At 49.7% G+C, this 19,300-nt stretch overlaps 1 protein-coding gene across 1 annotated transcript in view; it reads left to right on the top strand.

The window, feature by feature from the left end:
• LOC106596042 (kinesin-like protein KIF13A) overlaps positions 1-9,588 on the top strand; it is a 298,962-nt gene extending 289,374 nt beyond the window's left edge. Inside the window, 4 exon segments of the mRNA XM_045719221.1 lie at positions 2,119-2,215; positions 2,462-2,613; positions 7,684-8,878; positions 9,183-9,588. Coding sequence (XP_045575177.1) covers positions 2,119-2,215; positions 2,462-2,613; positions 7,684-8,878; positions 9,183-9,319 — 1,581 coding nt within the window. The 3' untranslated portion in view covers positions 9,320-9,588.
• The last annotated feature ends 9,712 nt before the right edge of the window (positions 9,589-19,300 follow it).

Below are 19,300 nucleotides of genomic sequence, written 5' to 3'. Positions count from 1 at the left end.
ACCTGATTGGCTGGGAGGATGTAGACTGGAAGGGACAGTACAGCAGTATGACTCCTTATTAAACAGATCTGATTGGCTGGGAGGATGTAGACGAAGGTACAGTACAGCAGTATGACTCCTTATTAAACAGATCTGATTGGCTGGGAGGATGTAGACGAAGGTACAGTACAGCAGTATGACTCCTTATTAAACAGATCTGATTGGCTGGGAGGATGTAGACTGGAAGGTACAGTACAGTAGGATGTAGACTGGAAGGTACAGGAGGATGTAGACTGGAAGGTACAGTACAGTATGACTCTTTATTAAACAGATATCTTACTGTAGGTCTACTGATCTAACACATAGAATGGAAATGTCTAATAAAACTGTACTGTCTGGTCCTCCTCCAGGACCATTGTGACTCTAACCTGTCTGTCTGTCTGGTCCTCCTCCAGGACCATTGTGACTCTAACCTGTCTGTCTGTCTGGTCCTCCTCCAGGGCCATTGTGACTCTAACTCTGTCTGTCTGTCTGGTCCTCCTCCAGGGCCATTGTGACTCTAACCTGTCTGTCTGTCTGGTCCTCCTCCAGGGCCATTGTGACTCTAACCTGTCTGTCTGTCTGGTCCTCCTCCAGGACCATTGTGACTCAAACCTCTCTGTCTGTCTTGTCCTCGTCCAGGGCCATTGTGACTCTAACATGTCTGTCTGTCTGTCTGTCTGTCTGTCTGTCTGTCTGTCTGTCTGGTCCTCCTCCAGGACCATTGTGACTCTAACCTGTCTGTCTGTCTGGTCCTCCTCCAGGGCCATTGTGACTCTAACCTGTCTGTCTGTCTGGTCCTCATCCAGGGCCATTGTGACTCTAACCTGTCTGTCTGTCTGGTCCTCCTCCAGGGCCATTGTGACTCTAACCTGTCTGTCTGTCTGGTCCTCCTCCAGGACCATTGTGACTCTAACCTGTCTGTCTGTCTGGTCCTCCTCCAGGGCCATTGTGACTCTAACCTGTCTGTCTGTCTGGTCCTCCTCCAGGACCATTGTGACTCTAACCTGTCTGTCTGTCTGGTCCTCCTCCAGGACCATTGTGACTCTAACCTGTCTGTCTGTCTGGTCCTCCTCCAGGACCATTGTGACTCTAACCTGTCTGTCTGTCTGGTCCTCCTCCAGGACCATTGTGACTCTAACCTGTCTGTCTGTCTGGTCCTCCTCCAGGGCCATTGTGACTCTAACTTGTCTGTCTGTCTGTCTGTCTGGTCCTCCTCCAGTGCCATTGTGACTCTAACCTGTCTGTCTTTCTGGTCCTCCTCCAGGACCATTGTGACTCTAACCTGTCTGTCTGTCTGGTCCTCCTCCAGGACCATTGTGACTCTAACATCTGTCTGTCTGTCTGTCTGTCTGTCTGTCTGTCTGTCTGGTCCTCCTCCAGGACCATTGTGACTCTAACCTGTCTGTCTGTCTGGTCCTCCTCCAGGACCATTGTGACTCTAACCTGTCTGTCTGTCTGGTCCTCCTCCAGGGCCATTGTGACTCTAACCTGTCTGTCTGTCTGTGGTCTGTGGTCCTCCTCCAGGACCATTGTGACTCTAACCTGTCTGTCTGTCTGGTCCTCCTCCAGGACCATTGTGACTCTAACCTGTCTGTCTGTCTGGTCCTCCTACAGGGCCATTGTGACTCTAACCTGTCTGTCTGTCTGGTCCTCCTCCAGGACCATTGTGACTCTAACCTGTCTGTCTGTCTGGTCCTCCTCCAGGACCATTGTGACTCTAACCTGTCTGTCTGTCTGTCTGTCTGTCTGTCTGTCTGTCTCCTGTCTGTCTGTCTGGTCCTCCTCCAGGGCCATTGTGACTCTAACCTGTCTGTCTGTCTGGTCCTCCTCCAGGGCCATTGTGACTCTAACCTGTCTGTCTGTCTGGTCCTCCTCCAGGACCATTGTGACTCTAACCTGTCTGTCTGTCTGGTCCTCCTCCAGGACCATTGTGACTCTAACCTGTCTGTCTGTCTGGTCCTCCTCCAGGACCATTGTGACTCTAACCTGTCTGTCTGTCTGGTCCTCTCAGGACCTTGTCTCTAACTGTCTGTCTGTCTGGTCCTCCTCCAGGACCATTGTGACTCTAACCTGTCTGTCTGTCTGGTCCTCCTCCAGGACCATTGTGACCTTCATCAGGATGTCTCTGACTGTACTCCCCAGGACGGAGGTTCTCTGTGTGGGACGCCACTCAAAAACAAGACAGAGAATCACGGTAAACAACAAGAAATCAATAACCAGGAGGCCTGACCAGGAAACTCTTGTTTTAGATCATATTTAGGGCCCTGAGTGTTTCTCAGTCAGGAAAACCTCCAGGCCCTCTCTCCGTATGAGGACTGTGATAAGAAATCAATGGTTGGTTTCCCAGGCACAGATTAAGAATAGTATAGGACTAAAAGCATTCTAAATGTAGAATTTAAAGAGCTATGATGTTTGTTTTTACTACTGCGTTCCCCCTCAGGTCTGGTACCAGAGAGCCCCACCTTCTTCAACTCCAGCCCGTTCAAGGCCCTCTCTCCCCAGACGCCCAAGTTCCTCAAGTCTCTGCTGCCGGTCAGAGAGGAGAGCAAGACCAAGAGAGTCCTGGAGGCACGACCACTCCTGGGACAGGAGGTATGGGCCACAACCATCCCTCTCTCTCTTTATCCATCCATCCCTCTCTCTCTTTATCCATCCATCCCTCTCTCTCTTTATCCATCCATCCCTCTCTCTCTTTATCCATCCATCTCTCTCTCTTTATCCATCCATCCCTCTCTCTCTCTCTCTCTAGCCATCTCTGGCCCCTTTTATCTCATCTCTCCTCTCTTTCTTTCTTTCTTTTTTCTATCTTTCTTTCTTTCTGTCTTTCCTTATTTTCTTTCCTGTGTTTTGCTTCTTCATCTCCTTTTTCTTCCCCTGCCGTTCCCATCGTTTCTCTTCATTCAGCGTCCAGTGACATCCCTCCTTTTCTGCAATGTGACAGTACATCAGTAGTAGTCATTGAAAACAGGACATTTTCCCCATTCTAAGTGAATCCAGTACACACAGACAGATATTTACTACATTCAACAGCTACTAATTCTACTAAACCTGTCTGATGATTGCTGATTGTTCTGGCTGAATGTGATCTGCTCACATACAGTCAGGGGAAAAAAGTATTTGATCCCCTGCTGATTTTGTACTTTTGCCCACTGACAAAGAAATGATCAGTCTATCATTTTAATGGTAGGTTTATTTGAACAGTGAGAGACAGATTAACAACAAAACAATCCAGAAAAACGCATGTCAGAAATGTTATAAATTGATTTGCATTTTAATGAGGGAAATAAGTATTTCACCCCCTCTCAATCAGAAAGATTTCTGGCTCCCAGGTGTCTTTTATACAGGTAACGAGCTGAGATTAGGAGCACACTCTTAAAGGGAGTGCTCCTAATCTCAGTTTGTTACCTGTATAAAAGACACCTGTCCACAGAAGCAATCAATCAATCAGATTCCAAACTCTCCACCATGGCCAAGACCAAAGAGCTCTCCAAGGATGTCAGGGACAAGATTGTAGACCTACACAAGGCTGGAATGGGCTACAAGACCATCGCCAAACAGCTTGGTGAGAAGGTGGCAACAGTTGGTGCGATTATTCGCAAATGGAAGAAACACAAAAGAACTGTCAATCTCCCTCGGCCTGGGGCTCCATGCAAGATCTCACCTCGTGGAGTTGCAATGATCATGAGAACGGTGAGGAATCAGCCCAGAACTACACGGGAGGATCTTGTCAATGATCTCAAGGCAGCTGGGACCATAGTCACCAAGAAAACAATTGGTAACACACAACGCCGTGAAGGACTGAAATCCTGCAGCGCCCGCAAGGTCCCCCTGCTCAAGAAAGCACATATACATGCCCGTCTGAAGTTTGCCAATGAACATCTGAATGATTCAGAGGACAACTGGGTGAAAGTGTTGTGGTCAGATGAGACCAAAATGGAGCTCTTTGGCATCAACTCAACTCGCCGTGTTTGGAGGAGGAGGAATGCTGCCTATGACCCCAAGAGCACCATCCCCACCGTCAAACATGGAGGTGGAAACATTATGCTTTGGGGGTGTTTTTCTGCTAAGGGGACAGGACAACTTCACCGCATCAAAGGGACGATGGACGGGGCCATGTACCCTCAAATCTTGGGTGAGAACCTCCTTCCCTCAGCCAGGACATTGAAAATGGGTCGTGGATGGGTATTCCAGCATGACAATGACCCAAAACACACGGCCAAGGCAACAAAGGAGTGGCTCAAGAAGAAGCACATTAAGGTCCTGGAGGGGCCTAGCCAGTCTCTAGACCTTAATCCCATAGAAAATCTGAGGAGGGAGCTGAAGGTTCGAGTTGGCAAACGTCAGCCTCGAAACCTTAATGACTTGGTAAAGATCTGCAAAGAGGAGTGGGACAAAATCCCTCCTGAGATGTGTGCAAACCTGTAGCCCAACTACAAGAAACGTCTGACCTCTGTGATTGCCAACAAGGGTTTTGCCACCAAGTACTAAGTCATGTTTTGCAGAGGGGTCAAATACTTATTCCCTCATTAAAATGCAAATCATTTTATAACATTTCTGACATGCGTTTTTCTGGATTGTTTTGTTGTTATTCTGTCTCTCATTGTTCAAATAAACCTACTATTAAAATTATAGACTGATCATTTCTTTGTCAGTGGGCAAACGTACAAAATCAGCAGGGGATCAAATACTTTTTTCCCTCACTGTATGTTTTAAATCTATTGTGTGAATGGGGAGCTCCATGCTCTAAATCTATTCTATGAATGGGGAGCTCCATGCTCTAAATCTGTTGTGTGAATGGGGAGCTCCATGCTCTAAATCTATTGTATGAATGGGGAGCTCCATGCTCTAAATCTATTGTGTGAATGGGGAGCTCCATGCTCTAAATCTGTTGTGTGAATGGGGAGCTCCATGCTCTAAATCTATTGTGTGAATGGGGGAGCTCCATGCTCTAAATCTATTGTGTGAATGGGGAGCTCCATGCTCTAAATCTATTGTGTGAATGGGGAGCTCCATGCTCTAAATCTATTGTGTGAATGGGGAGCTCCATGCTCTAAATCTATTGTGTGAATGGGGAGCTCCATGCTCTAAATCTATTGTGTGAATGGGGAGCTCCATGCTCTAAATCTATTGTGTGAATGGGGAGCTCCATGCTCTAAATCTATTGTGTGAATGGGGAGCTCCATGCTCTAAATCTATTGTGTGAATGGGGAGCTCCATGCTCTAAATCTGTTGTGTGAATGGGGAGCTCCATGCTCTAAATCTATTGTGTGAATGGGGAGCTCCATGCTCTAAATCTGTTGTGTGAATGGGGAGCTCCATGCTCTAAATCTATTGTGTGAATGGGGAGCTCCATGCTCTAAATCTATTGTGTGAATGGGGAGCTCCATGCTCTAAATCTGTTGTGTGAATGGGGAGCTCCATGCTCTAAATCTGTTGTGTGAATGGGGAGCTCCATGCTCTAAATCTGTTGTGTGAATGGGGAGCTCCATGCTCTAAATCTGTTGTGTGAATGGGGAGCTCCATGCTCTAAATCTGTTGTGTGAATGGGGAGCTCCATGCTCTAAATCTATTGTGTGAATGGGGAGCTCCATGCTCTAAATCTGTTGTGTGAATGGGGAGCTCCATGCTCTAAATCTGTTGTGTGAATGGGGGAGCTCCATGCTCTAAATCTATTGTGTGAATGGGGAGCTCCATGCTCTAAATCTGTTGTGTGAATGGGGAGCTCCATGCTCTAAATCTGTTGTGTGAATGGGGAGCTCCATGCTCTAAATCTATTGTATGAATGGGGAGCTCCATGCTCTAAATCTCCAAACTCTAAATCTACCATCTCATCCAAAGCGTTGATGCGCTGCACTGAACTAGCATGACATTTAGAATGCCAACCATATTCATCTAATACACATGGTTTTCCATTCAATGTGTCCTGCATGTCTGTATCAGCAGTTCCTCTAACTACCTCTACACCCTATTGACTGTACTGGACTGTGCATGTCTGTATGTTAACTCACCTGCTCCATGCATGCCTCCTGTGTGACTCCCATCTGCAGAGCATGCGCTCCTCATGTGTGGACAGCTCCGTGCTGCTCCCCCCCTCCGTGCCGCGGCCATGCCCCCCTGGCGCAGGCCCAGAGCGGGCAGCGAGGGCCACCGCAGCCCCTCCACCACCACCCTCACCCCTTCCACCCTCACCCTCAGTACCTGCACCAGCAGGCAGCTCTGCCTCACACTGCCACACACAGCTGTAAGTCACACACACACACACACACATGCCATGGTGTCTTGAAGTGAATACGGCATGAAGTGCATGATGTCATCAGCTCATGTTTCTTCCAACATCATCTCAACCAACCACCATCCATCCATGGTTACAGTCACTGTCCTCAATGCATTTTAATATCATGTAATAGGTGGTAGGCTCCAGTGGGGGCTGGTGACACATTCAGTCAGTAGACAGGAGACTGATTCAGTCAGTAGACATCCATGGTTACAGTCACTGTCCTCAATGCATTTTAATATCATGTAATAGGTGGTGGGCTCCAGTGGGGGCTGGTGACACATTCAGTCAGTAGACGGATCTTTGTAACAGCTGGATGGTAGAAAACATATCAAACACTTCTTTAATTCCATTCACTCAATTCAAGCCCCCTCCCCTGATAGGCTCCCCTGATAGGCTCCCCTACAGAAAGAAACAGTAGCTGACATTGTCCCTGTGTGATGTCTGTCCTGTGTCCCTGTCTGTCCTGTGTCCCTGTCTGTCCTGTGTCCCTGTCTGTCCTGTGTCCCTGTCTGTCCTGTGTCCCTGTCTGTCCTGTGTCCCTGTCTGTCCTGTGTGATGTCTGTCCTGTGTCCCTGTCTGTCCTGTGTGTCTGTCTGTCTGTCTGTGTGTCCGTGTCTGTCTGTCCTGTCTCTGTCCTGTGTCGTCTGTCTGTCTGTCTGTCTCTGTGTGGTGTCTGTCTCTGTGTGGCTGTCTGTCCTGTGTCCCTGTCTGTCCTGTGTCCCTGTCTGTCCTGTGTCCCTGTCTGTCCTGTGTCCCTGTCTGTCCTGTGTGATGTCTGTCCTGTGTCCCTGTCTGTCCTGTGTCCCTGTCTGTCCTGTGTCCCTGTCTGTCCTGTGTCCCTGTCTGTCCTGTGTGATGTCTGTCCTGTGTCCCTGTCTGTCCTGTGTCCGTCCTGTGTCCCTGTCTGTCCTGTGTCCCTGTCTGTCCTGTGTCCCTGTCTGTCCTGTGTGATGTCTGTCCTGTGTCCCTGTCTGTCCTGTGTCCCTGCTGTCCGTGTCCCTGTCTGTCCTGTGTGTTGTCTGTCCTGTGTCCCTGTCTGTCCTGTGTCCCGCGCCTGTGTCCTGTCTGTCCTGTGTCCCTGTCTGTCTGTCTGTCTGTCTCTGTGTGGTGTCTGTCTGTCTGTCTCTGTGTGGTGTCTGTCTGTCTGTCTCTGTGTGGTGTCTGTCTGTCTGTCTCTGTGTGGTGTCTGTCTCTGTGTGGTGTCTGTCTGTCTGTCTCTCTCTGTGGTGTCTGTCTGTCTGTCTCTGTGTGGTGTCTGTCTGTCTGTGTGGTGTCTGTCTGTCTGTCTCTCTCTGTGGTGTCTGTCTGTCTGTCTCTGTGTGGTGTCTGTCTGTCTGTCTCTGTGTGGTGTCTGTCTGTCTGTCTCTGTGTGGTGTCTATTCCAGGACTCTGAGGAAGAGACAGACATGGTCCTGAGTTTGGGCCTGGGCTCTCAGGACTTCCACAGCTTCCAGTCCTACATCCCAGAGGACTTTGCCAACTTTGAGGTGTACAACGCTACACTGGAGAGCCAGGAGGTGGGGGTTGGTGTGGCGGGGGTCAGGGGAGAGCTGAGGGGGGGTCGGGGAGGTGGTGGAGGGGGGGATAGAGAGGGGGCTCCACGGAGCCCCACCGCCAGCAGCTGCACCAGCGGTTACTTCTCCCACAGTGCCTCGGACGCCACGCTCTCTGACGTGCCATTCGGCGGCAGCGACAGCTCCGACCAGCTCAGCGCCTCCGCACTGGCTCAAGACAGACATGACCCTGACCGGGAAACCCACAATCTGCACCCCCACGAGTCCCCCTCCTTCCACTGCACCAGCACGGGCCGAAGCTGCGCCCAGACCAGAAGTGCCTCGCCGTGCGGTGACACCCAGACCCCTGCATGTCCCCCTGGCGTCCCCTCCCAGCCCCTCCCCACCCCCCAAACCACCACCTCCCCCTCCTCCCCTGTCAGTATTCCTAACTGCTCAGAGCAGCCACCCTCACCGTGGCCCCGCAGGTGTGTCCTCAGCGTCAGCCAGGAGTTTACAGACTTCAAGGGGGCCGATGACGGCATGGAGGATCTGGGTGAGCTGGGACACTTCCAGCCTGGGGATGCAGCACACATATCCCCTGTCCCAGCGGAGGAGGAGAAAGAGTGCTCTGGCAGCAGGGACCAGACCTCTGACAAATCCCTGGTCGTCATCAACCCACAACAACAACAACGTTCATCTCACCTCCCTCAGCCCCACTCACACCTCCACAACGGCAAACAGTGTGTCGGCAGCGTAGCCGTGCCCTGCCCACCCCCCTCCATCCCCCCAGGCCAGCTAGCAGGAGGAGAGCCCCAGGTCCAGGAGCCAATCCAGGGAGACCTACCTCCAGGGAGCCCCTGTCCCAGCCCAAGCTGCCCCAGCCCCAACCCCAGCAGCACTGAGGCCTCTGGGGACTCCTGCAGTGGGGACGAGGGCTCTGGTTCTCCCGTGGCCCAGCTGCCTGACTGGATGGCTCCCGGGGAGCAGGTGTGGGTGGGGAAGAGGAGCGGCACGGTGCACTACGTCGGCGGGGTGGAGTTCGCCAAGGGGATCTGGGTCGGGGTGCAGCTGGACCTGGCTGTGGGTGAGTGGCTGTTTAGTTATCAAATGATGTTCTGTGTAATAATGATGTAATGGGATGCCTCCCAAACAGTACCCTATTCTTTATCTACTGTAGTGCACTATGTAAGGTGCACCCATAGTGCGCTGGTCAAAAGTAGTGTACTATATAGGGTGAGACTGTCATTTGGGACACTCTCTTAGAGTGCTGGTGCTCTGGCAATACTTAACTGACCTTAATTGGACCTGTGAGGAACCTGTCATGTGTTTGAGATGTATGGTGAATGGTCACATGACTCCTGAATATCCCCTCTGTCTCCACTGTCCAGGCAAGCACAACGGGACAGTCCAGGAGAGGGTTTACTTCCGCTGTCCTCCAGGCCACGGGGTGTTCGTCAAGCCCTCCTGTCTCACTAGAGGACCCCCCTCCATGGACACCACAGACCCCCAGCCTCTGGTCCGATAAAATTCACTAAACTCCCCAAATTCCCAGTCTTTCCAGGAATCCCAGTTGGAATATTCCCAGAATCAGGAGGGAATAAGAAGGAACTCATACCAGCATTTCTGGAAAACCTGGGAATTTGAGGAAAGTGACTTTCCACCCAGGACTATCATCTAAAGGGGGTCCCCAGATCCAGAACAGTTCCTACTAGACCAGGCCCAGATCCAGAACAGTTCCTACTAGACCAGGCCCAGATCCAGAACAGTTCCTACTAGACCAGGCCCAGATCCTGAACAGTTCCTACTAGACCAGGGCCAGATCCAGAACAGTTCCTACTAGACCAGGCCCAGATCCAGAACAGTTCCTACTAGACCAGGGCCAGATCCAGAACAGTTTCTACTAGACCAGGGCCAGATCCAGAACAGTTCCTACTAGACCAGGGTCAGATCCAGAACAGTTCCTACTAGACCAGGGCCAGATCCAGAACAGTTCCTACTAGACCAGGCCCAGATCCAGAACAGTTCCTACTAGACCAGGGTCAGATCCAGAACAGTTCCTACTAGACCAGGGGCAGATCCAGAACAGTTCCTACTAGACCAGGGTCAGATCCAGAACAGTTCCTACTAGACCAGGGCCAGATCCAGAACAGTTCCTACTAGACCAGGGTCAGATCCAGAACAGTTCCTACTAGACCAGGCTCAGATCCAGAACAGTTCCTACTAGACCAGGGTCAGATCCAGAACAGTTCCTACTAGACCAGGGCCAGATCCAGAACAGTTCCTACTAGACCAGGGCCAGATCCAGAACAGTTTCTACTAGACCAGGGCCAGATCCAGAACAGTTCCTACTAGACCAGGGCCAGATCCAGAACAGTTCCTACTAGACCAGGGCCAGATCCAGAACAGTTCCTACTAGACCAGGGCCAGATCCAGAACAGTTCCTACTAGACCAGGGCCAGATCCAGAACAGTTCCTACTAGACCAGGGCCAGATCCAGAACAGTTCCTACTAGACCAGGGCCAGATCCAGAACAGTTCCTACTAGACCAGGGCCAGATCCAGAACAGTTCCTACTAGACCAGGGCCAGATCCAGAACAGTTCCTACTAGACCAGGGCCAGATCCAGAACAGTTCCTACTAGACCAGGGCCAGATCCAGAACAGTTCCTACTAGACCAGGGCCAGATCCAGAACAGTTCCTACTAGACCAGGGCCAGATCCAGAACAGTTCCTACTAGACCAGGCCCAGATCCAGAACAGTTCCTACTAGACCAGGGCCAGATCCAGAACAGTTCCTACTAGACCAGGGGCCAGATCCAGAACAGTTCCTACTAGACCAGGGCCAGATCCAGAACAGTTCCTACTAGACCAGGGCCCAGATCCAGAACAGTTCCTACTAGACCAGGGCCAGATCCAGAACAGTTCCTACTAGACCAGGGCCAGATCCAGAACAGTTCCTACTAGACCAGGGCCAGATCCAGAACAGTTCCTACTAGACCAGGGCCCAGATCCAGAACAGTTCCTACTAGACCAGGGCCAGATCCAGAACAGTTCCTACTAGACCAGGCCCAGATCCAGAACAGTTCCTACTAGACCAGGGCCAGATCCAGAACAGTTCCTACTAGACCAGGGCCAGATCCAGAACAGTTCCTACTAGACCAGGGCCAGATCCAGAACAGTTCCTACTAGACCAGGGCCAGATCCAGAACAGTTCCTACTAGACCAGGGCCAGATCCAGAACAGTTCCTACTAGACCAGGGCCAGATCCAGAACAGTTCCTACTAGACCAGGGCCAGATCCAGAACAGTTCCTACTAGACCAGGGCCAGATCCAGAACAGTTCCTACTAGACCAGGCCCAGATCCAGAACAGTTCCTACTAGACCAGGGCCAGATCCAGAACAGTTCCTACTAGACCAGGGCCAGATCCAGAACAGTTCCTACTAGACCAGGGCCAGATCCAGAACAGTTCCTACTAGACCAGGGCCAGATCCAGAACAGTTCCTACTAGACCAGGGCCAGATCCAGAACAGTTCCTACTAGACCAGGGTCAGATCCAGAACAGTTTCTACTAGACCAGGGCCAGATCCAGAACAGTTCCTACTAGACCAGGGCCAGATCCAGAACAGTTCCTACTAGACCAGGCCCAGATCCAGAACAGTTCCTACTAGACCAGGGGCAGCTGTCAGCGCTCAACAGCTGAGCCCGAAAACCAGCTCTTCTCTCATTCTCACCCTCCCTCTGTTCCACTAGACTTCCGATCATGTGTTCTGTCTGTGGGTATAAACATCTGCTTTCCCTTTAACATATCTGTCCCATGCGTTTTATGAAGGCATATCATCGTTCAATATCGTTGTTCACTGAAAGTCAAACGCACACATCCAAGTTTCCTGCTGCGTTATTTTAGCTAGAGAGCGTGTAGATGGATAGACATGACCCACACGTGTTTATCTAACGCTAGTATCATTCAATCAGCTCAGCAGCTGATCCTGTTGAAACACCAGATCTTCCTGTAATGGTGACAGAGTTGTCATCTGGGGTGTGTGGATCCAGAATGTACTAGTGTTGATAACTCACTGATATCCGGATTGGTTATCCAAGTCACTGTGATATGTCGTCAGGGGTAACCAAAGAACTAAGGTTTCATATCTGCTGTTTTAACTGATATCTTATGTTGCTTGTGTGTGTGTGTGTGTATGTGTGTGTATCTGTGTGTGTGTGTGTACATATTATATGTGTGTCAAAGTAAACATAGTGCCTAGGCCACGAGTCCTCCTGAACTTTTGGGCCGTCTGCAAACAAGTAATGAATTGAACATGAATTGATGAATCATGAATTTGAAGATGTACAGTACGTATGACTGTGGATGCTATGTTGCCCATGAAGGCTTCATTAGCCTGTTGTTGGTGGTGTACTGTAACACTGTGGAATGACAGACAACCCCTCCACTGAAACTATTGGGACTGTTGCCATTGCTGACTGACTGAATCATGCTTCTTGCACTGGAGTGGATCAACCCTCGCAGAGTTCCTCAGACAAGACTTCTGTCTTCCATTCAGGACAAATGAAACATATACTATCCTATTTGTGCGTGTTTCTCGACTGTCCTACATTGTGCCTCTCAAGGGGGTGGAAACTGAGGAGTCCATGTTGGATCTATGCTGTGTCAACTATCTGAATGAAGCGACTAGGCTTCCTCTGGGTCGTATTCACTAGGCACAAAATGGAAGAAAATGGACTGAAAAGGGGAAGGAGTACATGAACTTGTCCAATAAGAAACTCTGGTTTTTGTTTTGCGAAACATTTTCCGTTGCAGAACGTTTTGCTACGGTGTACACTAATGAATATGACCCCGGTTGTGAGGATTACTTCACTGAGTATACAAAACATTAAGAACACATGCTCTTTCCATGAGATAGACTGACCAGGTAAATCCAGGTGACAGCAATCCCTTTTTGATGTAACTTGTTAAATCCACTTGTAGATGAAAGGGAGGAGACAGGTTAAAGAAGGATTTTTAAGCCTTGAGACATGGATTGTGTATGTGTGCCATTCAGAGGGTGAATGGGTAAGACAAAATATTTAAGTGCCTTTGAACGGGGTATGGTAGTAGGTGCCAGGCGCACCGGTTTGTGTCAAGAACTGCAACGCTGCTGGGTTTTTCACATGCAACAGTTTCCTGTGTCAATCAAGAATGTTCCACTACCCAAAGGACATCCAGCCAACTTGACACAACTGTGGGAAGCATTGGAGTCAACGTGGGCCAGCATCCCTGTGGAATGCTTTCAACTTCTTGTAGAGTCCATGTCCTGAGAAGTTAGGCTGTTCTGAGGGCAAAAGGAGGTGCAACTCAATATTAGTAAGGTGTTCTTAATGTTTGGTATACTCAGTGTATACTATAATGCATTGTGCCTCTCAAGGGGGTGGAAACTGAGGCTAGACTGGGCCTGACTGAAGGCTGGCTGGCCTGATGCATTATGACCTGAAGCTCACAGGCATTTACAATGCCCTCCACCAATACCCTGGACTGTTACTGTTAGGTTGAATGCCCTCCACCAATACCCTGGACTGTTACTGTTAGGTTGAATGCCCTCCACCAATACCCTGGACTGTAACTGTTAGGTTGAATGCCCTCCACCAATACCCTGGACTGTAACTGTTAGGTTGAATGCCCTCCACCAATACCCTGGACTGTAACTGTTAGGTTGAATGCCCTCCACCAATACCCTGGACTGTTACTGTTAGGTTGAATGCCCTCCACCAATACCCTGGACTGTAACTGTTAGGTTGAATGCCCTCCACCAATACCCTGGACTGTAACTGTTAGGTTGAATGCCCTCCACCAATCCCCTGGACTGTTACTGTTAGGTTGAATGCCCTCCACCAATCCCCTGGACTGTAACTGTTAGGTTGAATGCCCTCCTCCAATCCCCTGGACTGTTACTGTTAGGTTGAATGCCCTCCACCAATACCCTGGACTGTTACTGTTAGGTTGAATGCCCTCCTCCAATCCCCTGGACTGTAACTGTTAGGTTGAATGCCCTCCTCCAATCCCCTGGACTGTAACTGTTAGGTTGAATGCCCTCCACCAATACCCTGGACTGTAACTGTTAGGTTGAATGCCCTCCTCCAATCCCCTGGACTGTTACTGTTAGGTTGAATGCCCTCCTCCAATCCCCTGGACTGTAACTGTTAGGTTGAATGCCCTCCTCCAATCCCCTGGACTGTAACTGTTAGGTTGAATGCCCTCCACCAATACCCTGGACTGTAACTGTTAGGTTGAATGCCCTCCTCCAATCCCCTGGACTGTTACTGTTAGGTTGAATGCCCTCCACCAATCCCCTGGACTGTTACTGTTAGGTTGAATGCCCTCCTCCAATCCCCTGGACTGTAACTGTTAGGTTGAATGCCCTCCTCCAATCCCCTGGACTGTTACTGTTAGGTTGAATGACTAACGATGAAGCCTACCGAAGCCTACAGTGATTTGCTCTGACAGCATTTTCTATGTTAATTTGACTAATGAGTAACATTTAAAGTATTTTTTTAAAGAGGTACTCATGTCAACAAATGAATGGAGTTTCTTTTACAGGGAGAGCTGTATGAACGGGGGATAGACACTATGAGGAAATGGGAGGGGAGAGGAGGGGACGTCACATAGTTTTACAACCTGAAGGATGAACCATGTCTCTAACATTTTGTATTTTATTGGAGCTGTGGATGTGGCTAGCTCTGGTCCAGGGGTTAGTGCATTCCTCGCTAACGCCCTGGACCAGAGCTAGTTGTGGCTAACTGTGGTGGGACTGAGGAGAAATAGAATTTTAAAATGCTGTAAAAGAAACCCAAGACCTTACTTTAAAGACAAGATCAAAGCTGCTCTCCCTAATGAGGAGTTGTACATATAAATATATTTGAACATAGTATTATTTGCAATATTATAATGTACAGAATTGTATTTATATTGTATCTCAACAAACTGTTTTAATTGGTACCAAGATGTTCTAGAATACAGAACGTTTACAATCTAAACACTTGTGTGTGTCGCCTCTTATTTGCATCCAATCAGTTGAGTCAATGCAGGTATTTATTGAGTCAATGCAGGTATTTATTGAGTCAATGCAGGTATTTATTGAGGCAATGCAGGTATTGAGACTCGTGCAACTATTTCTTTGTGATTATAGTCTCATTGTAGTGTTTGAGTGTAATTCAAGGTGTCCAGTAGGAATAATTATACTGAACAAAAATATAAAGGCAACATGTAAAGTGTTGGTCCCATTTTTCATGAGCTGAAATAAAAGATCACAGACATTTTCCAAATGCACAAAAAGCTTATTTCTCTCCAATTTTGGCACAAATTAGTTTACATCCCTGTTAGTGAGCATTTCTACTTTGCCAAGATAATCCATCCACCTGACAGGTGTGGCATATCAAGAAGCTGATTAAACAACATAATCATTACACAGGTGCACCTTGTGTTGGGGACAATAAAAGGCCACTCTAAAATGTGCAGTTTTGTCAAACAACACAATGTCACAGATGTCTTGTCACGTCCTGACCAGCAGAGGGCATAATTGTATTAGTTTTGGTCAGGACGTGGCAGAGTTTTTCTATGTTTAGTTAATTGAGGTTGGACTCCCAATTGAAGGCAGGTGTGTTGAGTTGCCTTTGATTGGGAGTCCTATATAGTAATGTGTATTTTTCTTTGGGGTTGTGGGTAATTGTTTCTTGTTTAGTGTGTTTGCACCTGACAGGACTGTTGGCTGTCAGTTTCCTTGTTTTGTTTGTTATAGTGTTCTTTCTAATTAAATTGAAAGATGAATACTAACTCCGCTGCATTTTGGTCCATTCCTGAAGACAGCCCTTACAGAATTACCCACCACAAAAGGACCAAGCAGCGGAGGAGGAGGGAGCCACAGGAGAACAGCGTTGATGGATGGACTTGGCAGAAGGAGCGAAGATTCTGGGAGGACAAGTTAAGGGAGCTAAGGGAACCCGAGAGGCAGCCCCAAGACATTTTTTGGGGGGGCACAAGGGCTGTTTGACGGGGCGAGGATGGAGCCCCAGGCCAGCTCCCCGTACCCTGTTTAGGCTGAAACAGACTGGACAGGTCCCGTGCTTTGGGGTTGGGGCTGTGGTGAGGCCTGGGATTTTCAGGCCGGTAGGCACAATACTAGCGCCCCGCTTGTGCCAGGGCGAAGTGAGCATCGAGCCTGAAGGGGTGATGCCAACCCTGCGCTCAAGACCGCCAGTGCGCCTCTACAGTCCGGTGTTTCCCGCTATACGCACTAGCATGGAGGTGCGTGTCTCCAGGCTGGCACGTCCAGTACCAGCCCCACGCATCAGGCGTCTAGTGCGTCAGCCCAGCCTCGCCAGTCAGGAGCTGCCAGAGCTGCCCGGCAGTCAGGAGTCGCCGGAGCCGACGGCCAGTCAGGAGTCGCCGGAGCCGCCCGTCAGTCAGGAGTCGCCGGAGCCGCCCGCCAGTCAGGAGCCGCCGGAGCGGCCCGACTGCCCGGAGCCGCCGGTGCGGCCCGACTGCCCGGAGCCGCCCGAGCGGCCCGCCTGTCCTCCGGCCCAGCCCGAGCGGTCCATCTGCCAGGGTCAGCCCGAGCGGCCCGTCTGTCCGGCGCAGCTATCGGCGCCACCGAAGTGGGCGACGCCGAAGGTGGAGCGAGGTTCACGTCCCGCACCTGAGCCACCTCCTGGATAGGTGGGTTGGAGAGGGAGGGTGTAGCACAGTGCCGTCGTTGACGGCAGCCACCCTCCCTTCCCTCCCTTATTGTTTAGGGGGTATTGTTTATTGGTTTTGTTGGGGTATTTGGGATTTTTTTTGTGTTTTCTTTTTTAAGGTGCATTCCGGGGTCTGCACCTTTAGGGGGGGGTACTGTCACGCCCTGACCAGCAGAGGGCGTAATTGTATTAGTTTTGGTCAGGACGTGGCAGAGTTTTTGTTTTTGTTTTTCTATGTTTAGTTAATTGAGGTTGGACTCCCAATTGAAGGCAGGTGTGTTGAGTTGCCTTTGATTGGGAGTCCTATATAGTAGTGTGTGTTTTTCTTTGGGGTTGTGGGTAATTGTTTCTTGTTTAGTGTGTTTGCACCTGACAGGACTGTTGGCTGTCAGTTTCCTTGTTTTGTTTGTTATAGTGTTCTTTCTAATTAAATTGAAAGATGAATACTAAAACTCCGCTGCATTTTGGTCCATTCCTGAAGACAGCCCTTACATGTCTCAAGTTTTGAGGGAGTGTGCATTTGGCACCCTGACTGCAGGAATGTCCACCAGAACTTGCTAGACAATTTAATGTGAATTTCTCTACTATTAGCTGCCTCCAATGTCATTTTAGAGAATTACGTCCAACTGGCCTCACAACCGCAGACCACGTGTAACCACGCCAGCCTAGGACCTCCACATCCGGATTCTTCACCTGTGGGGTTGTCTGAGACCAGAGGAGTCTTTCTGTCTGTAATAAAGCCCTTTTGTGGGGAAAAACTCATTCTGATTGGCTGGGCCTGGCTCCCTAGTCGGTGGGCCTATGCCCTCCCAGGCCCCCCATGGCTGCACCCCTGCCCAGTCATGTGAAATCCATATTTTAAGGCCTAATGAATTTATTTAAATTGACTGATTTCCTTATATGAACTGTAACTCAGTAAAATCGTTGAAATTGTTGCATGTTGTGTTTATATTTTTGTTCAGTATGTTACTGTATGCTTCATAGTTGAAATGCTGTGTCATTGGTGCAATATTATTTTCAAAGGTTGTGTTTTAAGACTGGTTTCACTAGGTGGTGCTAGTTAACAGTCTGAGTTAGAGGTAGTGCTCTCCACGGTCACCCAGAGAAGAGACTGAGTTAGAGGTAGTGCTCTCCACAGTGACCCAGAGAAGAGACTGAGTTAGAGGTAGTGCTCTCCACAGTGACCCAGAGAAGAGACTGCGTTAGAGATAGTGCTCTCCACAGTGGCCCAGAGAAGAGACTGCGTTAGAGGTAGTGCTCTCCACAGTGACCCAGAGAAGAGACTGCGTTAGAGGTAGTGCTCTCCACAGTGACCCAGAGAAGAGACTGTGTTAGAGGTAGTGCTCTCCACGGTGACCCAGAGAAGAGACTGCGTTAGAGGTAGTGCTCTCCACAGTGACCCAGAGAAGAGACTGAGTTAGAGGTAGTGCTCTCCACAGTGACCCAGAGAAGAGACTGAGTTAGAGGTAGTGCTCTCCACGGTGACCCAGAGAAGAGACTGAGTTAGAGGTAGTGCTCTCCACAGTGACCCAGAGAAGAGACTGTGTTAGAGGTAGTGCTCTCCACAGTGACCCAGAGAAGAGACTGCGTTAGAGGTAGTGCTCTCCACAGTGACCCAGAGAATTGACTGAGTTAGAGGTAGTGCTCTCCACAGTGACCCAGAGAAGAGACTGAGTTAGAGGTAGTGCTCTCCACAGTGACCCAGAGAAGAGACTGAGTTAGAGGTAGTGCTCTCCACGGTGACCCAGAGAAGAGACTGAGTTAGAGGTAGTGCTCTCCACGGTGACCCAGAGAAGAGACTGAGTTAGAGGTAGTGCTCTCCACGGTGACCCAGAGAAGAGACTGCGTTAGAGGTAGTGCTCTCCACAGTGACCCAGAGAAGAGACTGCGTTAGAGGTAGTGCTCTCCACAGTGACCCAGAGAAGAGACTGAGTTAGAGGTAGTGCTCTCCACAGTGACCCAGAGAAGAGACTGCGTTAGAGGTAGTGCTCTCCACAGTGACCCAGAGAAGAGACTGCGTTAGAGGTAGTGCTCTCCACAGTGACCCAGAGAAGAGACTGAGTTAGAGGTAGTGCTCTCCACAGTGACCCAGAGAAGAGACTGCGTTAGAGGTAGTGCTCTCCACAGTGACCCAGAGAAGAGACTGCGTTAGAGGTAGTGCTCTCCACAGTGACCCAGAGAAGAGACTGAGTTAGAGGTAGTGCTCTCCACGGTGACCCAGAGAAGAGACTGCGTTAGAGGTAGTGCTCTCCACAGTGACCCAGAGAAGAGACTGAGTTAGAGGTAGTGCTCTCCACGGTGACCCAGAGAAGAGACTGCGTTAGAGGTAGTGCTCTCCACAGTGACCCAGAGAAGAGACTGCGTTAGAGGTAGTGCTCTCCACGGTGACCCAGAGAAGAGACTGCGTTAGAGGTAGTGCTCTCCACAGTGACCCAGAGAAGAGACTGAGTTAGAGGTAGTGCTCTCCACAGTGACCCAGAGAAGAGACTGAGTTAGAGGTTGCCAGACAGCAGTGGTGATTTTAGCATGTAAATCTTGGTGGGGCAAAATCCCAAAACAAATTTGGGATGCATGCCAGCAAAGTCACTACACAACACAACACTAAACAATACATGAATTGCACTATAACAGTGTCAAACGGGGACAAACAGTGCCCACAAACTGTTAGGGCCTACATAAAATCGTCCCAACAGAAGAGCTTTCTTTTCAGCACCATGGAGTGAATCCTTACCACCGCTACACCTGGCTATCAATAGAGCCTTGTCTGGCAGCGAAACAGTTCATTC

The sequence above is a fragment of the Salmo salar genome, chromosome ssa05 (assembly GCF_905237065.1).
Source record: "Salmo salar chromosome ssa05, Ssal_v3.1, whole genome shotgun sequence".
Lineage (NCBI taxonomy): Eukaryota > Metazoa > Chordata > Actinopteri > Salmoniformes > Salmonidae > Salmo > Salmo salar.
This window is presented reverse-complemented; position numbering and strand designations above follow the sequence as displayed.